This window comes from Anser brachyrhynchus (assembly GCF_964034855.1).
Source record: "Anser brachyrhynchus genome assembly, chromosome: 16".
Taxonomy (NCBI): Eukaryota; Metazoa; Chordata; class Aves; order Anseriformes; family Anatidae; genus Anser; species Anser brachyrhynchus.
Genome location: NC_137734.1, coordinates 8,398,454 through 8,421,164, shown reverse-complemented (window position 1 = coordinate 8,421,164; position 22,711 = coordinate 8,398,454). Strand labels below are relative to the sequence as shown.

Below are 22,711 nucleotides of genomic sequence, written 5' to 3'. Positions count from 1 at the left end.
AACGCGCCCCCTGCCGCCGCCCGCCCTCATCTCCGGCGGGGCTGCGCTGCATTTTGGGTGGGGGCTGGTATTTTTTTATTTATTTATTATTTTTTTTCCTCTCCTCTCCCCGGCCACGCTCAGAAACCGGGAGCCACGATCCCGGATCGAACGGAGAGGGAGCTGGGTGGAAAGAGAAAGAATTATGAAAAAAAAATAAAAGGAGGGGGGCAGGCTGAGGCTCAGCATCACCCACACCGCGGTACTTGTTTGGGAAACCTTCCCCTCCCTCCCCCGCCCCCGGGCTGCGATCGCCGAGCGCAGGGAAGGGGGAGCAGCCCCGGGGTGCGGAGCGGGGCGTTCGGCCTCCGCTGTTCCCCCCCTGCCTTTGTCTGGGAGCCGGGGGTCGGCGGCCGGAGCCCGCGGCGGGGCCGGGCAGGGCCGAGCCAGGCGGCGCCGCCGCCGCTGCTGGTGCTGGGCTGCATCCCGCGGCTGGGGCTCGGCGCGGGGCAGCGGCTCCGGCTCCTCCCGGCGGGCTGGGGGCCGCTGCCCGCCTGGCTCCGGCCCCAACTCCGCCACCGGGGCCCTACAGCAGCGGCGGGATGCTGGCTCCGGGACGGGTCCCCTGAGCGGCCGGAGGGAAGGGAAGCGAAAGAGGGAGGGAAGGGGAGGAGGAGGAGGGAAGGAAGGCGGCGGCGCAGCGGTCCCCGCCGCCCGCTGGGGCGGCCTCAGCGCTTCAACGGGTGTGCGGCCGGGCACGGCGGAGGGAAGGGAAGGGAAGGGAAGGGAAGGGAAGGGAAGGAAGGGGCCCGCCCGCCCCCCTCGCAGCCCCCCAGCCGACCACCCCGGGGCCGGGTCCCGCCGGGGGGGGGCCAGGCCATGTCCTGAGGCGGGCGGGGGCCGCCCGCAGCCGGGCCGTGCCGCGGAGCCGCGCACACACCTACCTGCCCGGGGCTCTCTGTCCTCGGCAGCGAGGGCGGGCGCTCCCCCGGCACCTCAGCCTCGGGGGTGTGAGCGGTGTGTGTGTGTGTGTGTGTGTGCGCCGTGTGTGTGCGGGGCGGGCGGAGCGCAGCCGGCGGCGGCGCGGGGGAGACAAAGGGGGCGGGGGGGGGCTGCGTGAGGGGGGGATGGAGGAGGAGGAGGAGGAGGAGAAGGAGGAAGGGGGCGGCTGTGGGGAGCGGGCCCCGGGGGGGGCGGCGGCTTCACAGGGCTCGGGCCCCGGGGCGCGGGGGGTGCGGGAGGCGCGGGGGGGGGGGTGCGGGGGGGGCTCTGTCTCCCCGGGCGCCCTGCGGACAATACAGCCGGGTCCCTCCTGCCCAGAACCTGCCCTGGCCAAGATGGCGGCCGAGAAAGAGCGGAAGTGACGCCAGGCGCTCATTAGCATACGGGACTCATTGTCCGGCGGGAGGGGAGGGAGGGGGCCGCGCCCCGGGGGGGGGGGGAGCAGAGCGGCGGTGGGTTCCCGTCGGCACTGCCCCCGCCGGGCCCCGCGGGGAGGCTCCCGGTAACGGGGGGGGGGCTGCGCGAACCGGGGGGGGTGAGGTGAGGCGAGGGGGGGGGTCTCGCGAGAGGCCCGGAGCCCCCCCGGCGGCTGAGGAGACGGCGGCGGGATCTACCCCGGCCCCGCTAGGAGGCGCCGCGCCCTGTGGATGGGGCCGGCGCCGCGCGGGTATCCGTCCGCCGCCCCCAGCCGGGACTACATCCCGGCCCGAGGGGGCCTCCCGCCGCCGCCGGGGGCGCGCCCACGTGACCGCGCCGCCGCGCACGTGACCGCGCGGCCTCGTGCCGCCTGCCGCCCACGGGGCGGCCCCGCCCCGCCCCGCTTGGCCCCGCCCCCTCCCTCCTCAGCGCGGCCCCGCCCGGCCCCGCCCGGCCCCGCCGCTCCCTCACACCATGGACAGCGCCGCGGGGCGGCCCCGGGCGGCGGGGCGCGGGGCCCCCCGGGGCCCCCCGGGGCCGGGGGCACAGGGTGAGGCCCGGCACAGGGCATGGAGGCGTCGAGCGGGGCGAAGGCGGTGCTCGGTGGCCGCTCAGGGACAAGCCTCGCGCGCACAGGTGGCAGGAGCTGCTGCGGGTGTGGTACGGCGCTGAGGTGAGGGGACAAATGTACGTGGACACCACCAGTTTATCAAATTTGCCCACTTTGGGCTTGTTTCCTGCAGGCGCGCCATTATCCCTGTTAGATTTTTGGTTTCTGGTGAGCGCTGCACGCACACGCCCGCACGGCAGGCGGGAGGGAGGCAGTCGGCTTCACGGGCGTAACTCCTCAGCGGTAACGGCTGAGGCACGACAGGGCGCTGCGCGCCGCCTGCCTGGCTGCGTATGGGTGGGCACGCTCGGGAGCCTGGAAGAGCCGAGGCCTAATTTGATAGCTTGGTAAAAAGGTGCCGTAAGTGAAGTGGAGCAGTGGTGGCTGCAACTTCTAAAGCACACGAATTTGAAAGGTGAAGCAAAGCTTAATTCCTGCCGTGCTCGGCGCTCAAAGCCTTGCTACTTCAGTGACACACACAACAGTTGAGCCTCATGATGCTAGAAAGAAAAGTCTCTTTTCTGAAGTTTAAAAGCATAGAAAAGTTGCTGTAACTTACTTGGACTTCATAAAACAGCGAATTCCTACATTTTTATATGACTCACATCCTGCAAATGTTTACACCACAATTCACATAAATATCTTTCATGAAGAATTTAGTGATGTTTTACGGTGTTTGTTACCTTTTTTCAAGACTTTCTAGTTCAACTGCATTTATAAGTACACTGTTGGCAAATCACACCCTTATTTCACCACGTATTTCACACTGTCTTCACATTAGTGGTCATAAGAATCAGAAAGATGAGGAAAGAGTCTTTTATAACAGAATGGAAGTACACAAAACTTACCTGCACAAACAAAACTTGTGATTTAGCACTAAAAAAAAAAAGTTTCTAGAACTTGAAGTTCCTCTGTTTGGGGGAAAAAAAAAAAAGTTTTGTGATCACTTTTACCTAACATCTCTTACTGCTCAGATTTACATTTTCTTCTCCAAATTAAAATTTTAGAAGAAAGGGAGAAACGTTTGTAGCGCATTTAATATGACATTGTTACACAAACTTTTCTTCTTTCTGAAAGACGAAAAAAAAGCATGACGTTAAACAGTTCTTGAAGTTTTGGAGTGAAGAACATTAACTACTGCAGTTGCCTTACCTGTTGTGAAGTTTAAGTCCATCTGATGCTTTTGGTTGTATACAAGAATGGTTAAATGAGAAAATGAACAATAGTAGCAGAAAACTTAAATGGAAGTTACCAAGCGATAATTTAGATTTGAGGCTGCAAGACGTTCTGGGGCATTTGCTTGTGCCAAGAAGATGGGCAAGGCTGGAGAGGTTAGATTTAACTGACTGTATGCGTCACCACCATAATTTAGGGTTCTAGAATGGATTTATTACACATAGAAAATAAATTTTTAAGAAAATCCAACAGCAAGAGAAAAAATGTCTAATAAGACAAAAATAGCAGAAAAAAAAATCCCTGACCCACAGACCTTCAAATCTAAAAGCTGAATTTGAGAAAACATAGAAGTGCCTGAAGGTTAGAGGAACTGCGTTTTATGGAACACAACAGTGCCCTTGGAAATAGAAATTAGATGTGATAGATGTTTAACGGGATGAGCACAACATAAATGTGTGTGTAAATGATATAATAGTGCAAGCAGAAATATTTTGATTTCAGGCAGGAGAAATGAACAGGCTTTTGAACATATTTTCACGTCCTGAATTCTGTTTGCAAATGAAAGTATTAATTTTGTATCTTGCGGTAGTTTATTGATACTTATCAGACACAGCCTCCAGGCTAGGCTGGCAGCCAGGAACAGCCAAAGATAGAAAGTTCTCTAATCACTTCCTCAGTATCCAACAATATCAAGGAATTTCCAGCTGGAAATGACATTCCAGCCATGTTATGATGATTGTACCCAGTCTAATTAAGGACAAAAAGAACACAGAAAACAAATTGGAAAGACTTTGGAAACTGGAATTTGGTGTGAGGAAATTAAAGTAGGTATGGATGGCAAGAAGAGCACCAGAAGGCAGAAATATCTACCCAGTGCATAAGGTGGGTGATTCAGGCAAAGATTTTTAAGAGAGAACAACAGGAGGGAAAGATAATGAAGCAGCAGCAGTTTGAGCAAATGGGAGCCATTGCCTGTTTCGGCATAAAGTCTGCAGTGACAGGGCTCAGATGATTTGGGGGTGAGGATACGACAGTAGATGTTGAAAGCAATCCTCAAGTGATGGACAAGATCTTCCTCTCATTTAGTTCAGTGAGAGTTTTCCAGATGATTTGCACAGGATGGCAGTTGTCAGCAGTTAGCAAGTTAGAAAAGAAAGATGAGAATAATACAAAGCTTGTATGAGAAGATTGATTTGAAAGGTAAAATTCAAGCAGTGGGGAAGAAGGAGAAACAAAGGCGTGAGCCCATTTTTCTGCTGTGTGCACAGTGCGAGACAATAGTTCATGCTAATATTCTTAATATACTTTTTGTATTATGGAAGTGGGTATTGTTTCTCACAACAGGCTATGACAACTGGAGAAACCCATAGAATCATGGCATTGTAAGAGGCTAAACACTTAACACCAGAGGGGACACAATTAGCATTCCCACGTTGAACAGGTATAATTGAAGGTGTGTCGTGCTATTGATTCAGGTCTGACTTGTGCCCGTGTTTACAATTGCGCTAGTTTAGCAGCCGTACTGTGTTTGTTCGAATACAGAATAACTAAGCCAACTATCAGTGGTTGTAAGTCCCTAACATAATTAATTATATAATAAATACAATTAAGGTTAATCCTCAGCAGCATTAAGATCCCTAGTCTCACAGGGCTCCATTAAGCCATCCAGCTTTGTCATTCAGACACTTCATCATCTGTCAGCATTCTCTAACCTTCCATGAAAATGACTTTGGCAAAAGTCACCAGGAAGGAGCCAAATTCAGTCTGTGTCAAGACGAAAGTAGGGAAGAACTATCCCTTCACAAAGAGTACTCATTTTTCCCTTGTTTTTAAGAAAAAAAAAAATACTTATTGAGCAGGTGGTAATAGCTGCTTAAGACAGATTTGCTTAGCTGGTTAGGATAACTTGGAAGGAAAAGTTGATCCCTTAGAACAGTAAGAAATTGGTATGTGGTATGCAATATTTAGATTTCACTTTGGAAGCTGGTCAGTCAAGTATAATGTCCTTGGGAGGTGATGCTGCTCTGCCATGACAAACCACGGTGTTTTTGTGGATATAAGATTGACAGCTTCCAGGTTCTGTCAACACTTTGAAAAAGAATGAATTCTGATTGTGGATTTAGTTAATAAAAATGTCAATTAAAAAAAAAATTACAAAATCACCTACCTTGCAAATTTCAATAATTTAGCATGTTCAAGCAGCTTGTCTCTTTTACCTCCCCTGCACTGAAGCTGTAATACCAAGTAATGTAATTATTTTGACAGGATCAGCCCATCAAAAGTACTGCCGTATGCCTTCTTTGCAAGAGCAAGCAGAATGGAAGACTGGACTGGAAATGAGAGCTCTCCAAGCACATTTGAGCCACGACATGAACTTCACCACATAGTAAGTAAATCTGGTTATTTTCTTTGCGGGTATCCCCCCAGTTGTTGCACAGAAGTAGTGGGCTGGAAGGGACCTGAGCGTTCTCAAGCTGTGACTGTAGGAGCTCAGTCGAGATCTTTCCTGTTCTGGAGCAAAGGTAGAAGTATCCTTTAGTGCTCAGATCTTCCCCTTCCCGAGAGCACAGCATCTTAGGAGCTAGATAACCACCCTCAGCTTCCCAGAAAGCATCAAGTTCTCAATTGTGGTTTTCTATGGGTTCACCTGCTGCTACAGGTGTGACATGTTTGAAAAAGTCAAAACGGGGAAAGAGTTTGTGAGCCAAACACGTGTCTTTGTGATGCACCATTGGTATTGCTAACCTTGCAGGAAAAACCTTACATTTTATTGTGTGTGCCCACTGCTGTTTTCTTGAGAAATCCCGATCTCTAGGGATGAGTTTTCAGATCTAATTTTGGATTAAAAGTTGTAGTTCAGTTTACTTCTCTCCGGTCCCAATATACTTCCCCTGAACAGTAACGATCACGATATATAAGTTGTTATGAATGGCCACCACGCCTGAAGAAAGAAGGTAAAACGTGGCGGGGTCAGAGGGGAGGAGATGATCCTCCAAAAATGTTTATGCTTTACAGATGTTCCGTGATTACTTTCTTTAGTCATGACTTTTACAGCATGACACCTTGGAGGTGTCATAAAACAGTGATAAAACAGTGATATGTCATAAAACAGTGATAAAGTTTGATAAGCAATCCCTCTCGTCTGCATATACTCTGTATTTACTGATCCTAATTTGCCTGCCGCTCTGGAATGCTAACTGTTGAAAAGCTGTTGCTCAAGTCCAACGCGCCGAACTGAGTAGGCAATCTGTCATTTAATTCAGTTGTGCCAAGATTTCAATCCATGCTTATACTGGGAATCTTGATAGACCCTTAGATAAATATTATTGATTAGTCATTGCTATTTTTTACTGTTGATATGCAGAAGGTTGTGCAGCCTCGCAGTTGGCTTCTACACAGTCCACTGGAAAATATGTTTTATTGTGCTGCCCATATTGGCAACTAGGCACATCTTTATTGCAGACTCAGATTAAAGCTTCGTATTTTAAAAACAAACCACAACTGAAGCCAACTCCTTCCAACCTCAGATCAGTCGACTCTTCACCCTCGAGCTCCAAACCTGATAAACTAGGGATACTGTTTTGATGCTGATTTCTGATTCAGTTGGATATGCTAACCAGGCCTTGGTTGTGTGAAGTGGTTGTCCCAGCTGTGGGATCATAATGATGTAGTCAGAGGAGTTGCATATGAAAATTTTTGTACGACTGAGGGATAAATTCCATGGCTCGGGGTATGGGGCTGTATTGCGTATCCCCGGGGCAGGGCTTTGGAAGGTGTTAAGGGCATAAGGAGACCACACAGCTGCTCACAGTTCGGCTGCCACACCCTATAGCTGATGGGGTGATAAGTCCTCTGACAAAAGGTGGTATCAACTTCAGGAGCCCCCAGTAGTGTTTCATATCACAGCTGGGGCTTCAGTTTGTCCAATAAAAAAGTTCACATCAGCACAGGCCTGCTTAGGTCACAGCTCTGACTGGGGACTCACAAACCACACAGAGCGCAAGGACCTCACGTATGTCAGGGATAACCTTATGCCCTGCTGTGTAAAACTCCATGCATAACTTCGCAACCGGTTCTTCTGTAATTTCAAATCTGTTGGGACAATACTCTTGAAGTTTAGCACATGCTTGGGTTGTTTCCATGGGTTTTTGTGTAGGACTTTTCACACGCCACCTTGAATTTCTAGTCCACAATAACAGAACAAGAGGTCTCCTTCCCATAGCTTTGCCCATCTGCCAAAGGAAATATTTGCTGTTCGGGGAAAGGGTGTATTACCGGTATAAAATGTGTTACCTGCTCCCCCCTCTACATTAAACATGTCCAAACAAACATATCCATGATTTGCACAGATTTAAGCCAGGAAGGAATTAAAGCTCCTGTTCTTGCCAAATGATTGAGTTGCTTGCAGACACAGATTCTTAAGGAAGTATAATGGAGAAAGTAAAGTACATTAGCAGAGTATTTGTGCTTTCATAGGAAATGAATATGGATGTAATTAAGAAAAGCTGATTTATGTGGAACTGTAAAACCAGGGACGTAGAATGAAAAATTCCCTGTAAATATCAATTCAGTATTTTGTGGTGGCCAAAACAAGGCAAGCGAAATATTGCAATGGGATTAAGGAAGGAACTGAAACCTAAAATGTGACCATATAAATCCCTAGTACATGAATATTTGAGACATTGTATGGAGTTCAGGGCACCTGGTCCCTAAAGATAGAACTGTAACGTGCTACTGACATTTTGAGAATAGCAAGGTGCGGGGTGGCGTCTGTCTGAGGGACTTTAAAAAAAAACAGGACTGAGTACGATGAGGAGATAAGCAGGGTCTATAAAATAATACACAGGAAAAGGGAAATGGGAAACAATAGGGAACATCCGATGAATTTATTAGGTGATAGGTTTGAAACGAAAGGACTTCACAAAATACACGTGTAAATTGCTGAACTCCCTGCCACAGGATGCTGTAGAAGCTAGGACTATAAATTGATTCAAAAAGCAATTAAATCCGTAGAAAGCACCAGAAGCCATTAAAAGGTCCAGGCCCTCTCGATCTCTGGCTCCAGAAGACCTCGTACGGCCCGTTGGTGTAGTTGGGCGAAGAACACAGTAGCTGTTTTTTACATGCTTTCATTCTGCAGCTGTTGTTGAGCACTAAGAGACAGCATGGACCTTCTTGTACAACTGCCTTCTTACTTTATAGGCCATTCTTTCCCTACAATACATATTCTTTCAAAAAAAAAAAAATTTATTTTTTTTACTAAGAATTTATATAGGTGGTTTATAACTTGTTTAAAAGAAGCTGATAACAAATTCAAGTAACTCAAAGGGTTTATATTAACAGAAACTCAAAACCACCAGAAGAAGCACTAAATGAAGGCTATTTCACCCCATGTCTTGTTTAAAAGACACAAGCTTTATTAAAGAAGGCTTTGTATTAGAACTCTGGCCACTGGCTACAGTTTTACAATATTTATTCTCTGTGAACTTTCACAGCAGTGCATACAGGAGAAAAGGTCAGAGTTAAAGTGCAGTCTTGGAGCTTGTTTTTGTAAAGTTTTCCTACGCACAGAACACCCGTTCGAGTGCTCGTGAGGCTCCGACGTGCTCAAGCACAGGGAATACTTTAGAATCAGATGGTTTTAGTCACCTCAGGGGAGAAACTATTTGGAAAGAAAGTACAGAAGTCTGAGATGGTAGAAAAGATGAAGGGAAAGGCTAGTTAGGTCAAGTCTGGGCAAAGATTCTGTGTTTGTTTTACTCAGCATTAGCACAATACGAATTTATGATTCTCTCCTCTGCAAGTGCATGGAGGGTCAAACACAGAAACAGAAGCTACTTCTGAAGTTGAGGCTTTTAAAACTTGCAGTAAGGGAACTTTTGAAAGTGCATTCAGTATTTAGTGAGTTACCTGTAGCCCACTCCCCTTTCTGAAGAAACATACAGTCTTTGGCTAGGGAAAAAAAAGTTATTTTTCATGATATATACAGTAAAATACGCATGCGTATCCATTGCCTGCTAACTCAAGGAAAGCTCGCAGAGCTGCTCTGCAGCCAGCAGTGACATTGATTTTGCTTCTGTCCACTGGATCCACGTTTTATTAGGTCCTTTCAGTAGCATTTTCTAAGAGTAGCTTGGTGCAGGCGATTAAATCAGTTTTACTCTTGTGACCTTTTCTCGTCTCAGGCTGTGCTGCAGAATGCATCTTTCTGCTTGTGTACTGATGCCATAGAACACTTGCTTTAGTTTCTTTATGCCGTTTTTCTTTATGATAACCTAAATTCCGTTGCCTTTACGCATAATGAGAAACATTATCTATTTATCTAAAAACCGAATATAGCCCAGTTATGCTTCAAACTTGCATGTACTGAAGCACACAAAATACACTGCACATAATGATCCTAATTTATATTTAAAAGCAACTTACTTCAAATGCCATCTCATAAGTAGATGACTTTGCAATGAAGGGAATTTACCAGGTAGTTTTCATAAAAAAAAAACCACGCATGTATATTGTAATTCCCAAGAGCTAGATCACAAATAACTAATATTACTTTAGTTACATAGAAGTTTGAGAAATTTATGATCTTGCTGAGGCTCAATATGTATTCTAGGAAATGGTTTCCAATTGTATGAGATGCAAACAAACTTGTAAAAACTATATGGTAATTAAAAATTTTGTACCTATTTTAAACTTAAAATGTTTATTTTAGCCATGGATGCTCCAAATGAAACATAAATAGATGAAACCTTTTCACATGAGAGTTCAGTGGTCCTTCAGGCCCAGAGATTTCTGTATATATTATTAGATCAGATTAGCCTGCACCAAATTAAATTATAGAGAGATGAACATAATTTGCTCGGAAAGTACAGGCAAATGTCACAAAATGTACAGTTAAGTCACTGTAATCCAGTTACAGGTAGATTCAAAACCTACAGCTACCTTTTTTATTATTTTAAAGCATTTATTATTTGAAAATATTTGCTGTTGAGTACTCAGAAAAGGGGAAAAATAGCAGAATCTGTACAACTTCACTAGAAAACAAAGGAGTATCTTTAATTAAAACAATCCACTAGAAAATAAGTTTGGATTTTGAAGTTTTTTTGTCATTGAGTGGGATAATTTCTTAAAAATAAATAATAAATTCACATTTCAGATAGTTATGTACAGACTTTTTACATTTTTTTTAATATTAACAACTGCATTTAGTGTATTAGAGGAATGCAAACAAATACAAGCGAAATAAGTACAATCATTAAAGTATTTGTTGTTTCTCCTCTCCCCCCATTTTCTGAGATACATGTATTAACAGAACTACCCTTCCTCCCCCCCAAAAAAATGCAAGGATGTATTTTTCTCGTATACAAAGCCATTATCAGAACAATTTCATCTTCCTACTTGCTCCTTTAAAAAAAAAAAAATCCTCTCTAAAAATGCATATTTGATTGCAAGTTCTTCAGCATTTCTGAGTTCTGACTAGGTCAAATAGTGAGACAGAAAAAAAAAAAAAAAAACAACAGCCAACAGTATTACACTGTTTGTATTTTTTTCCCAGTCAGGTTCTGGAACAAGTATAGATATTACATTGCAAACTGTTACTTGATGTAAGAAAATAATCTCGGATATCTTCAGTGAGGTCCTCTATTCAATTGGATTTTCTATCACCCTAAAGTTGTGTGATATGTTATCCTCCTGTTTTAGATTCTAAAAATGTTTATTTTTTAAAGAAAATAGGAAAAAAGAATGATCTATTTCTGGACATGCACACGCAATACAAACTATCCCAAAGTGATTCTCTTTCTTATCCCAAGAATATTCTGTATTTCTGGCCTAGAGGCAAATTTAAAAAGAACAAACACTGTACTCATCCGTACCTTCCTCTTAAACTACACAAGTTATCAGTTCTGTAGAAACACCTTTATGTTTTATATCTGCTCTAACATAGATGTACATCTGCATCGAGGAAAGAAAGGGAACTAACTAGTATATGTTTAACATACTATTCTGCAAAACACAGAATGAAGATAAAAAAATTAATATTTTTTAAGGTACTTGCTCATCTTTATTTCAAAATAATCTTTAACTTCTGCTGAATAATGATTCATTTCTAAATCCATAATACAATTTAGCTTTGTGTTCTTTATTAGACTTCATTATTTTTTTAAAAAAAGGCGTAGGGTATTAGTTTTTACTTTGACTAGTTTAACGTGCAGTTCATTTATCATAGAGGATCTTCTGGTCACCAGGCAAATTATCAAGCTTCTGCTATTACATGCTAAAAGCCACACACAGGTCAGAAAATGTTTTTATTCTAAATAAATTTTTTTAGAAAGTCTCATGTTGTAGCAAACAAGGTCAAGAGTCCCTTTAAGAAGGAGACTATTTCATTGCCTCCCAGTTTAGATTCTCCATAGACACGGTCCACAAATGAAATAGGAACCTGTTGAAACAAGGAAAACTATTTTTAATGTTCAAAACCTAAATAACCAGAAATTATGTTAAAAAAAAAATAGAGAGAGAGAGAGAGAGAGAAAGGCAAAACACGGACATTAAACTACGGCACTTTTATATGGGGGAATTCAGAAAGCACCAGACTGGCTTCCTTCATCTCAGTTCTTCGTACCAATGACTTTAATGATGGCCCATAGCTGGGTAGCATGAAAATATTTGGTTTATCACCTTTAAAGATGATCCAAAGACGTTACTCAGTGGTTGGATGATACGGCAGTTAGAACAAACTCAAAAGCCTAAGTACGGTAAAAGTCCAGGGCTCAAAGTGAACCTTCATCACTTTCCCTCTTAGCTAAATAAAGTAACTTTAAGAAAATGCCTCTGGAAAGCAACCACCTCCTGCCATCGTGAAACAGTATTCTGTTCAACCTCATCGCTGGCTAGAAGATGACATCTGAGTATGGCAGTTAGGGAGTATTTTTACAAGCAATACTTACCTTTGTCTGTCTTTGACCATTTTACAGGTTATTTACTGGATAAAAAGTCATTTAAAAGTTATTTTGTTTCCCTTACTTAAGTGATCATACTGTCCAGATTGACTCACTACTTATAAAGTGTGAGGAACACACTCCTTTTCGGTAATTTGACCACGTACAATGACGTATGACAGATCATTTTGCCAATACTGTAACAGAATATTCAAAAATTTCCATATATGTTTGTGTGTGAAATCAAGATACTTCAGCTAAAATAAAGAATTGCATTTGCAAAAGTCATTAAAAAACTGGCTTAGTGTTTGCTGGCAGTTTCAACCAGAAATCATCTGGCAAGTGGAACACAAAAATTACCACACCCTTGCAGCTGTGCCAGGACTGAGGATTTCTCAAAATTCTAAGCACATCAGTCCACGGTAGAAGAGAAACCAGGGAAAGAAGACAGTTAAGATATAAAACAAGGCATGCAGATAGACTTAATGATTTTGGCTTTCTTAGTAAGGCTCCTTTTGGTAATCCCAGTAAGCATCATGGCACCTGTGGACAGTTGATCTAAGGGGCAGGGCCAGAAATCACTGAAGAGAGTCAGCTCAGGATATCAGATGTGGTATTTTGTGACCAGTGATGGAAGAACCATTTATATCTAATCTACCAAGAAGTATCCAGTCTTCCCCTTCAGTATAGGGATTAACCACTTGTGTTGTGGCTGGACTTTGCCGTTCTTGCATGGGAAGCTCTGTTGTTAGTCTTAAAGGAGGCATTTCCAGAAGGGCATCTTCCACGTGCCGTGGTACATTTCACTTATGGTACAGAAACACAGCAAAAGGAAATGGGTGCGTGTAGCTTGTGTCAGTTATCTTACCACCCCTTGTTTCTTTTAGACTAGCAGGTCTTAGAAATCTTCATTTTTAACTTTGCGTAAGAAATGTTTAACTCTCATGATTGTACACATTTTACAACTGCATGAAAAACTCCTATTCCTCCTGTGGTTACAAAAGCAGCATCTGCAAACCAGGAATTAGACATTAAAGCGTCAACTCTTCTGAAATGTCAGTATCATTATTTGGATAATTATAAACTGTCTAGGAACTGTAACTATTGGTCAGGAAACATTGTATCAATGAACTTAATGGAAAATTATCCTGCCCCAAGAAGTTACAATATAGAGATAAAACAGAACCGTAAAAACAAACAAAAAACCCCAAAGTAATAAAATAATCTTATATACAGGTCTATGTTAGCAATCTGAACGCTGTCAAGTTTGTTACAGATATCAAAGAATATCTTAAAAGATATCTTTAAAGCAGTGCTGAAGCAGAAAAATGAAGCAGCTCTTCAGATGTTAGAACTCTTCCCACATGGGAGAAACCAAAGGAGGAAGGAAGATTGGGAATGTTACATATGAATTGTGGAGGACAGCATAACTGACCTGTGACAGAGCCCATGTCACAAACCTGACTGGTACAGCAATCTGTACCTACATTTAAATGAAAGCATAATATACTTATCAGGACTTTTACTATACCTCTCCAATAGTATATCCTAGCTGTCTGGCCCGAACAATCATTTCAATCTGGAAGACATATCCTTTAGAAACACATTTTTCCATTAGTTTCTGTAAGACTTCTTTTCTGTATAACCTGTAAATGATTACAGAGAAAATGAAACCTGAAACAGTTGTTGAACTTCAGAAATCAACATACCGCGTGTAGGAATCTTAACTGTAATCACTCATTCATATCATCACCGTTTTAAAAATCATTAACAAAGTGATAGGAGCAACAGTTCTTGCAATCTGGTCTGCTATTTCTCACACCCTTTTCAAACAGACGTCATAGTCCTCTGTAAAGGTCTGTTCTTACTCCAGTTCCTTGTTTAGCAGTTTCTTAATTTTCAATAGACTTTATGACATGAATACCAGGCCCATACCTGAAACTCCCTGTTAAGTCTGATGCACCCGGCCTCAGCAAAACCTGAGTTATAAAATTGGCTCCACGACTGCGAAAGAAAACACAAATGTCAAAATTACCCAGTACATCATTCCGAAAGATCAAGCAGAGTTTCTAGAAAATAAGTAAATATCAAAAAAGAAACTTTTAATTGCTTAGGAGGAAACAATTGTATTCCTAATATATTTTCACTATTAGATTTGATTAATAAATGATTGTCTTAAGACAAATCCCATCATTTTGTTTTTCAAATGATTAACAGATTATTGAACTTGATGAAGGAAAAAATAATTTTTAGAAATTAGTTTTACAGTCTGTTTATAGTAGAATTGTCAGTACAACCACACACTGTGTTACAGTACAGAAGAAATAAATTTGACGACAAAATTACATTTTTCCTCTAACGTTCACTAAGAGAGAAGAATAAAATTGCTTCCTGGATGAACGTTAGACTTGGATTTAGAAAAGCAAGATTCGCTTTTGATTTACTCTGCTTTCATAGTATAATAAGGAAAAGCTCCACAGATGAAAAATGTTGCAAGACTGAAAAGTCATTCATGACTATGTTGCTCAGGGCTATATTACATACAGATGAGATGTCCAACTCCTTCACATTGTAGTGTTTGATACAAAAGGACTTCTCTGTAACACCCATTACTCTCTTCTTTTTCCTTTCTTTGTTTTCTTTTTTTCTTCTTCCCTTCAGGGATGGGTGGGAGGAATGCGTACAGTGTATTTACATTCACAAAAAACTAAGCACTTACTCTAGCCGTTAAAAAAAAGGGAGAAATCCAAATCCCTGTGATACCTAATCTGTGATACCTGTGTCTCCTAATCAGACTGTTAATACTTCACCTCCAAATTCTTTACAGTAAAAAAAAGAACAACAGCATTAAGTTATGCCTATTCTCTTAAAACATGTAGAAGAGAAAAGTTGTTATGCAGAAGAAATTTGTTGATTAGCTGATCAAAATCTGTGAGCCCCTATAAACGTGAGATGCCAGCCTCCATGTGCTTATATGACCTTGATACAGTTTTCTTCTTTGGGGGTGAAACTTTTCCTTGGTGCTGACTGTAACCCTTTTTCAGTAAGGTCTAAGTAATGATTTATTGACATCGATCACGCCAGATAATTCTTAACTTCTGGCAAATCAGAGTGTCAACAGAGGGGTTTAGCAAGTCATTTACTGTTGAGGATAAGGACCACTGCAGCGCTTAAAGCTAACTACACATGCCTTTCAAACTTGAGAAAAGTGTCAGTCTCAGCTCATTCTTTGGATGATAAACCTGAAAAAGTGTCCCAAATTGACACTGTGCAGATTTTTACACTGTATCAACCAATTTCTCAAACCAAGTTGTATCATTAAGTTCTTTGTTATTTTTAATTGAAGAATCTACAGATTGTGCATACTCCTATTATTTAACATAATTTTGCAGTACCCAGTACAACTGACTAAAGACTCAGTTCAGTTCACACGGATTTACTGGAGTTCTGTACTTGGAATTTTTAATTTCTAAACAACAAATTTATGTGTAAGTATCTAAAAAATACTAACCTGATTAACTTTCTTTTCAAATCCCAGCCATGTACTCCTCCATTTCCTTTATATCTTGTACCAGACACAATATCAAAATTGCCTTCTTTCTGCTTTCTATAAGCAATTGATTTCACCAGAACAAAACAGGAACAATATTTATATAAAGTCAGTATAAATTTCAAAATAAGAATGATCACTCTTAATACAAATTCTATACTTTACAAACCTTTAAACAAATAAGTACAGAAGACAGGAAAACAATAGTAAGGCTGGTTATGGTGCATTATGCATTTAAAAAATGCTTAATTGATCTCTTATAAAGAACAATCTCAGAGTATCTTATTTTCAAAGCAAGTCTCTCTAGTATAAAAATAAAGATAAGACCAAATGCTGATTTAGACATTTAAATTACACAAACATATAGTAAGGGGAAAAAGAAAGAGGTCTGGAACTATCCATGCCATGCCTAACTGATGCAGAACCTTATCTAAAAGTTGTAGGCCTCTGGTACTACTTAGTAAGAAAGTTGAAAATTATTGAACTACCCTTAGCCACCATCGTAATGCCTGTTTACTGCTTCTCACAAATTGAAATCTTACAGAGAGAGGAAGATAAGAGGTAGGCAGACAGGAGAGAAGTACTTCAAAATTAACTGAGGACTGAGTCCTCCAATCAGTACCCCCTACACACACACACGAGATCATTAGAAAAATAAAAAATAAAAAAGGTTATCTTATAATCCTAATGATCTCCTCGTGCATGTGTGTGTGTATATATTTATATACACACACACACACATATATATATATATACACACACAGCTTTTCAAAGCTGAACAACCATTACAAGAACGAGAAGTACTTAGCCAAACATGTTCTCTGTTAGTTTAAACCCGGGGATCTTTGCTCCAGTTCAAAGCTAATTATTTTTTCTGTTCTATTTTGGAACAAATCTAACTAGGTCCAATCACTTTTATTTGAATTCTTGCCTTTACAGTTTTCTGACTAGTTAAGACAGCTATACAATAATCTAAAGCTTTCCAGTTTTACTACAAAACAATAAATGTTTAGAAGTCATTCACTTATACAAGAACTAGCACCTACCTGATAAACTCTGGAATAAATTTCGGCTGAAATAGAAAGAAAACAGATGAGACGAGATAAAAGAAAGGGGGGGATTAATGAATATTTAATTACAACAGATTAAAAACAGTACATAAAATACAACTTACATGGTGAGAGAGGTCAGCATCCATAATAACAATAAAGTCCCCAGTGGCATACTTCATCCCATGAATGTATGCAGTGCCTGATGAAAACAATATAGAAGTAATTTCCCTCAGTATTTTAACATATGCAATCTTCTAGACAGTCTGCACTTATTTTCTAAACTCTTTAAGTTCTACCAGAAAAGGATTAACTAAATACTCCTAAAATTTATTTTAAAATGATATATCAGAGGTCAAACACTAAAACCATTTCCCCTTTTCCTATAATTTCAGTACTAGATTTTAGAAATATAAGTCTTGTCAAACCCTACTGCACTACAAATGTATAGAGAAACGACTTGATAAGTGGGTCACTATTTCAAATAGCATTCAGAAGCACCACAGGCACTTAAGAGCTACAAAAAACTGGAAATGGGATACAACGAAATAATCACAGGGTTAAAAAAAAAAACAAACAACTGTTCTATACTCAGGATTTCCTATTAGTAGCATATACATTTTGATTTATTCTCCTTGACACCATGAATTATATTCCTGAAAAGATTTTTTTCCTTCCTTACAGATATTGTGTTTTATTCATCCTGAATGAACTGATGTAGCTCTCTGATACAAGCAAGTTTTGCTATTAGAACTTTCCTCAATAATGGCAATTTCTGATCTGAGTCAGGTCATTCAAAGATAGCACTGCTTCCTAGAACAGTACAGCAGCATAACAGAGATTAAAACCTCTTCATTAAGCCACATTATTCTCTTAACTTCATAAGGAATAGATAAAACTGAAAACAAAACACTCTTAACTGATGTCCTTAGCAGGCAGTGTCACATGAAATTAAACTCCTGGTTAATGAACAACCTCTTTCCTTTCTTTCCCATGTCATTTCCAAAGTTACACAGTAGAAGCGTTACAGGTTTGCGTATTGTGTAGGATTATTTAACATGGTACTTGAAAAAATTTAAATCAATCAGCTTATGCTATAATACCAGTCAAATTAGGACAAAGGTTCAAAAAGCAGAAAACAGAAAAATTAAGATGTGTACACTTCTTAGAGTTTCTTAGATAAATGAGAGATGTAGAAAAAAGTATAAAGGTGAATTTAGACAATTCAGTTTTTAGAAAAGGAGAACTTTGGTTTTGTCAGTGGAATGGAGAAAGTTGTCAGCTGCAGTACTCGGTACATAAGACACCTGAAATGTTTTACCAAATGGTTGCCAAGATGTGTAGAAAGACAGATACTGATTTCCAATAAACCAAAAATGTACTGCATTTTATCATTTTTTCCATTCCTATTATAAAAGAGGAGAGAGAAAAGAATCCGAGATGTGAATCTTAACAGAATGAAACATCTCGACTTTATTTTAGGACGGCTTCGATACTGCCAATTTTAATGTCATTTATGACCTCCTAAGGGTGCTTTTTCTGAAGCAAAGAAAGACAGGCTTGACTTAGACTTTCTGTGAAATACAAAATCAGATCTACAAAATTGCAGTCTTGCGTCATTTCATGAAAACTTTAATGATTTAGCTCAACGGCACAAGACTGGCTCCCAAATTACTGAGGGCTTCTGGAAGACAATGAGGAACTTTTGTAATGCACTTCAAAGGCTTCAGTTCATGCGTGAGTTAATAGGTGAGACAATACTTAGTAGTTTGAATGTTAGACATCTGTCAGATACGCATTTTTTTAAAATTATAGTCATAATTAAACCTAATTGAACAGTTACACTGAAATGAGCTGACAGTGAAGAGTTCTGACAGAGGAGTGTCCCAGGCTTGGAGACTGCACAAGCTATGGCCCACTTTTTGAAGCATCCTGTACACGGGTAGATGCCACAGAAAGCACCACTGTCTCCTCTGAATCAGTAGGCTCCATACAAAAACGGCAGCCACTCTTGTAAAAGGTACTTCTTGTCTCAATCCATGTCCCTTATTCTGTAATCAGCAAATGCTGTGTGGGAAGAGAAGAGGCGCACGCTAACAGGAAAGCATAGTTGTACAGAACAGCAGTCACCGCAGGCTTCAGGTCTGAGGTTGTGGTTAACTTGCTATAAATACACTGTGATTTTTACGTGCATGCTTTTTAACTTTGTTCACTTATACAAGCTTGTTGAAAACATATTTCTAGACTTGGGCTTTACTTTGATTCTTCTGGAACTTTATATGCTAGAATCAAACAAAATATAACTTTTTTTTTTATTTAAACTACAAACCAGACTTAATAAGGACTTACCAAGGCCCAACTTCTTTTCTCTGGGTCTTAAAAGCTGCAGGATACATTAAAATACAAATAAATTAATTGAAGAACAGTTCTAAATTACTTTTAGTGACATCTTAAAATTCCATATTTTCAGTATAAAAACACCTTAAAAGTTCCTTTTCACTTTTAGAAATGTTAATACACAAAAATAAATTAATCTGACAAAATGTAAGAGAAACAAACTATTATTTTAAACAGGTATTTGATCAGGTCGTATTTAAAAACAAACTCCTTATAAGCTTTACTTGTATTTCTGCAGTAAAAAAATAAATAAATAATTAAAAGTACCATCTCTGTAATTAAAGGATTTCCTCAAATTCCACTATCAAACGCATACGTATGAATTGAAACAAAGGCCATTGAGTACCATTAATTTAGGGAATGGAAAACACTAACAGTGAATATTTTAGCAAGTTCCCCAGCATGATTTAATATACTTTTAGTACTGAATATAAATGTCAAGATTTTCACGTGCATACAGGGTATAACCCATGGATACTGACTTTTAGATCTTGGCTAATTTTGTTACTTTATCTGAGAGGTTATAAGTAATGTGAGTCAGAGGCAAGGGAATTGAGGAACTAGTAATCATTAGTCCTTCTAATAATTCATTATTTTGAATTTTGCTCCCCCCCCATCTTTTTCTTTAATAGTCAAAGTTGACTAATAGATCTTTAATAGTAAAAGTTTAGAAAAAAAAAAAAAATCACTTCAATGCCTTGTCTACTCCCTAGAATGCACTGTCCTCTCGAGCTATCTACATACCACATTCAGTAAACATAACTCAGTAAACAAGAAGCCCAATTACATTATTTGGATGGAACCCCCTGAGGACAAATCAAAACACTGAATTTGCTTGGGGAAAAACAAACAAACAAACAAAAACCCAACAACAAATACTTTTAAAAACTTTACAATCACACAGTAATAGATTGGACAAGAGTCTGACACTGCTTACAGCATAAAACTCTGTCAAACTCAAAGTTGAGTTTTTACACTCTTCTGTGATAAAGCTTTTATCCCCCCAAAAAACTGGCTTTAATGATGCACAAAGAATAAGTAAATGACAATATCTTGTTATATATAATTGATGGCTCTATATTAATATAATAGAAAGAAAACAACCAAACATTACTCTTGTTATTGAGAAATGCAACCAGACATTAAAAATAAATCCCACGGCCAACTAGCTTCCCATTTTTTAATTTTCCAATTCCTGCAGCCACAGAAAGTGAAACACAGCTGTATCCAAACCTCACCTTTCCCTCAGGCGTGCACAAAGTACCAACCAAACACCGTTCATTATCCAGTAGCACACGGCAACGCACAAAGTACTGAGAACCTTTGTAAGCATTAATTTATGATTGTGCGTATGAGTTCATAATGCTAGTAAGCAGCTGCAGGACTGTTGCAGTTTTACCTTTGCTAAAGTGGAATGCAAAGCTTAAGTAACTTGTTTTTAAAACAAGTAACTTTATATCCTTGTTTAAGGAGGTAAGGAAAGTCAGTGCAGGATCCAGGGACTCTAATTCGAGTTCTTGAAAAATGTCAAGTGCTTTCCTATACAAAAAAAGAAAAACCAAACAAAGCATGCAACTCACTATTTTATCTGACCCATATATCTTTTCCAGTTGTTTAGCAACTTCCTGCGTCCCGTCCGGGCTTCCATCATCAATGATGATAATTTCAAAGTTGTATCCACTGAAACGAGAATTATTTTTAGGCGAACAAGGGGAAAGTCCGGTTTCGCTGCCTACCCCGCCCTGTAAGGCACGGCACAGAGCGGAGCAGGGGGCGATTTCCCAACGGAGGCTCCCGCGGTGGTTCTTACTGGGACCGGGAGCCTGCGCTCACTGGGGTGAGTCAGCGTTACGCCTCAAGCCGCGGTGCCTTGCGCCACAGCACTCGGCAGCAATAAAAACCCCCTACGGCCCTCGGCGCCCCCGGCACCCCCCGTACCTCTCCTGGAAGGCGCGCACGAGCAGCCAGACGACGAGCGGCAGGTTGTGGCGCTCCTCGTACGTGGGCAGCAGCACCGACACCTTCCTGGGCCCCGCCGCCATGTCGCGGCGCTGCCCGCAGCCGGCCCGCCCGGCCAATCGGCGCCGGCCGGAAGCGACCGGCCGGAAGCGGAAGCGGCCCCGGGCCGCCATTTTGTCCAGCATGGCGGGCGGGGAGGAGGCGGTGCGGCTGGGCGCCGAGATCGAGCGGCGGGAGCGGGAGCTGCGGGGCCTGCGGGAGCGGCTGGCCGACGTCCTGGCACGGGAGAGCGGTGGGGATGCTGAGGAGGGGTCCGCTGGTGTAACCGCCGCCGCTTTCCCCGCCGAGCTCCCTCCCCTGCCCGGCCAGGCCTCGCTGAGCGCCGCCGCCATCCTGCGGTACAGCCGGCAGCTGGTGCTGCCCGAGCTGGGCGTGCGGGGGCAGCTGCGCCTCGCCCGCTGCTCCGTGCTCGTGGTGGGCTGCGGAGGGCTGGGCTGCCCCCTCGCGCAGTACCTGGCTGCGGCCGGCATCGGCCGCTTGGGGCTGGTGGATCACGACGTGGTGGAGACCAGCAACCTGCACCGGCAGGTGCTGCACGGGGAGGCCCGCCGGGGGCTACCCAAGGCCGTGTCTGCCGCGGCGGCCCTGCGGCTGCTCAATTCCACGGTACATTATGTGCCCTATTGCGGCGCCCTGAGCCCGAGCACCGCCCTGGAGCTGGTGCGGCAGTACGACGTGGTGGCCGACTGCTCCGACAACGTCCCCACCAGGTACCTGGTGAACGACGCCTGTGTCCTGGCTGGGAAGCCCCTGGTGTCCGGCAGTGCCCTCCGGCTGGAGGGGCAGCTAGTGGTGTACAACTACCAAGGGGGACCCTGCTACCGGTGTCTCTTCCCCAAGCCCCCCCCTCCAGAGACGGTGACAAACTGTGCGGATGGAGGGGTGCTGGGTGTCGTGCCGGGCATCATGGGGTGCATTCAGGCCTTGGAAGTGTTGAAGATAGCCTCTGGAATGGGTTCCTCCTTCAATCAGTTCATGCTGATGTTTGATGCTCGGGAAGGGAAATTTCGCAACATCAAGTTAAGACCAAAGAAAGCAGACTGTGCCGTTTGTGGGGACAACCCGTCTGTCACTCACCTTCAGGATTATGAGGCGTTTTGTGGTTCTTCTGCAACAGACAAATGTAGGACTTTACATCTGCTGTCCAGTAAAGACAGGATATCTGTAGAGGAGTACAAAAAACTGTTGGATGAGCAAATTCCTCATGTATTGTTAGATGTTCGTCCCCAGGTTGAAGTGGATATCTGTCGCCTGGCACACGCTGTCCACATTCCTTTGAGTAAATTAGAGGAAAAAAGTGAAGAATATTTGGAATACTTAGAGAAACGAATTTGTGAAGAAAAGCAGAGAACTAATGGCCAGACATCTTTTCCTGTATATGTTGTTTGCAAATTAGGAAATGACTCCCAGAAGGCTGTAAGAATTATTCAGGAGTTACCTGTCAAAGAATATGGTCCTGTATTAGCTAAGGATATTAAAGGGGGCCTCATGGCTTGGGCCAGTAAAATTGACCCAACATTTCCTCAGTACTAGAAATCTAAATGGCAAAAAAAAAAAAAAAGGATATTCACAG

General features: G+C 42.4%; 2 protein-coding genes and 1 long non-coding RNA gene across 10 annotated transcripts in view; 1 reads left to right on the top strand and 2 right to left on the bottom strand.

The window, feature by feature from the left end:
• Positions 1 to 1,313, bottom strand: part of ADNP (activity dependent neuroprotector homeobox) — a 31,484-nt gene extending 30,171 nt beyond the window's left edge. For 4 of the 8 annotated variants that reach the window (XM_080558058.1, XM_080558048.1, XM_080558059.1 and 1 more), the window contains exon 1: positions 924 to 1,069. The gene's annotated coding sequence lies outside the window, so the exon portion shown is untranslated. Of the gene's footprint in view, positions 1 to 923 lie in introns of all 8 variants that reach the window. The other 4 variants (XM_080558053.1, XM_080558050.1, XM_080558057.1 and 1 more) reach the window with 3 other exon arrangements.
• Positions 1,314 to 1,431: 118 nt separating this feature from the next.
• Positions 1,432 to 22,711, top strand: part of LOC308178892 — a 35,253-nt gene continuing 13,973 nt past the window's right edge. The window contains exon 1 of the long non-coding RNA XR_013940020.1: positions 1,432 to 5,570. This is a non-coding gene — a long non-coding RNA (uncharacterized lncRNA). The remainder of the gene's footprint in view (positions 5,571 to 22,711) is intronic.
• DPM1 (dolichyl-phosphate mannosyltransferase subunit 1, catalytic) lies at positions 10,352 to 22,223 on the bottom strand. Its single transcript, XM_080558081.1, has 9 exons — positions 21,058 to 22,223; positions 20,700 to 20,799; positions 19,072 to 19,105; positions 16,848 to 16,924; positions 16,720 to 16,745; positions 15,635 to 15,730; positions 14,059 to 14,127; positions 13,655 to 13,769; positions 10,352 to 11,624 (listed from the first exon to the last, which is right to left on the bottom strand). Exons 1-9 carry the CDS (start codon positions 21,606 to 21,608, stop codon positions 11,520 to 11,522), a joined length of 1,173 nt encoding a protein of 390 aa, XP_080414207.1. The 5' UTR covers positions 21,609 to 22,223; the 3' UTR covers positions 10,352 to 11,519.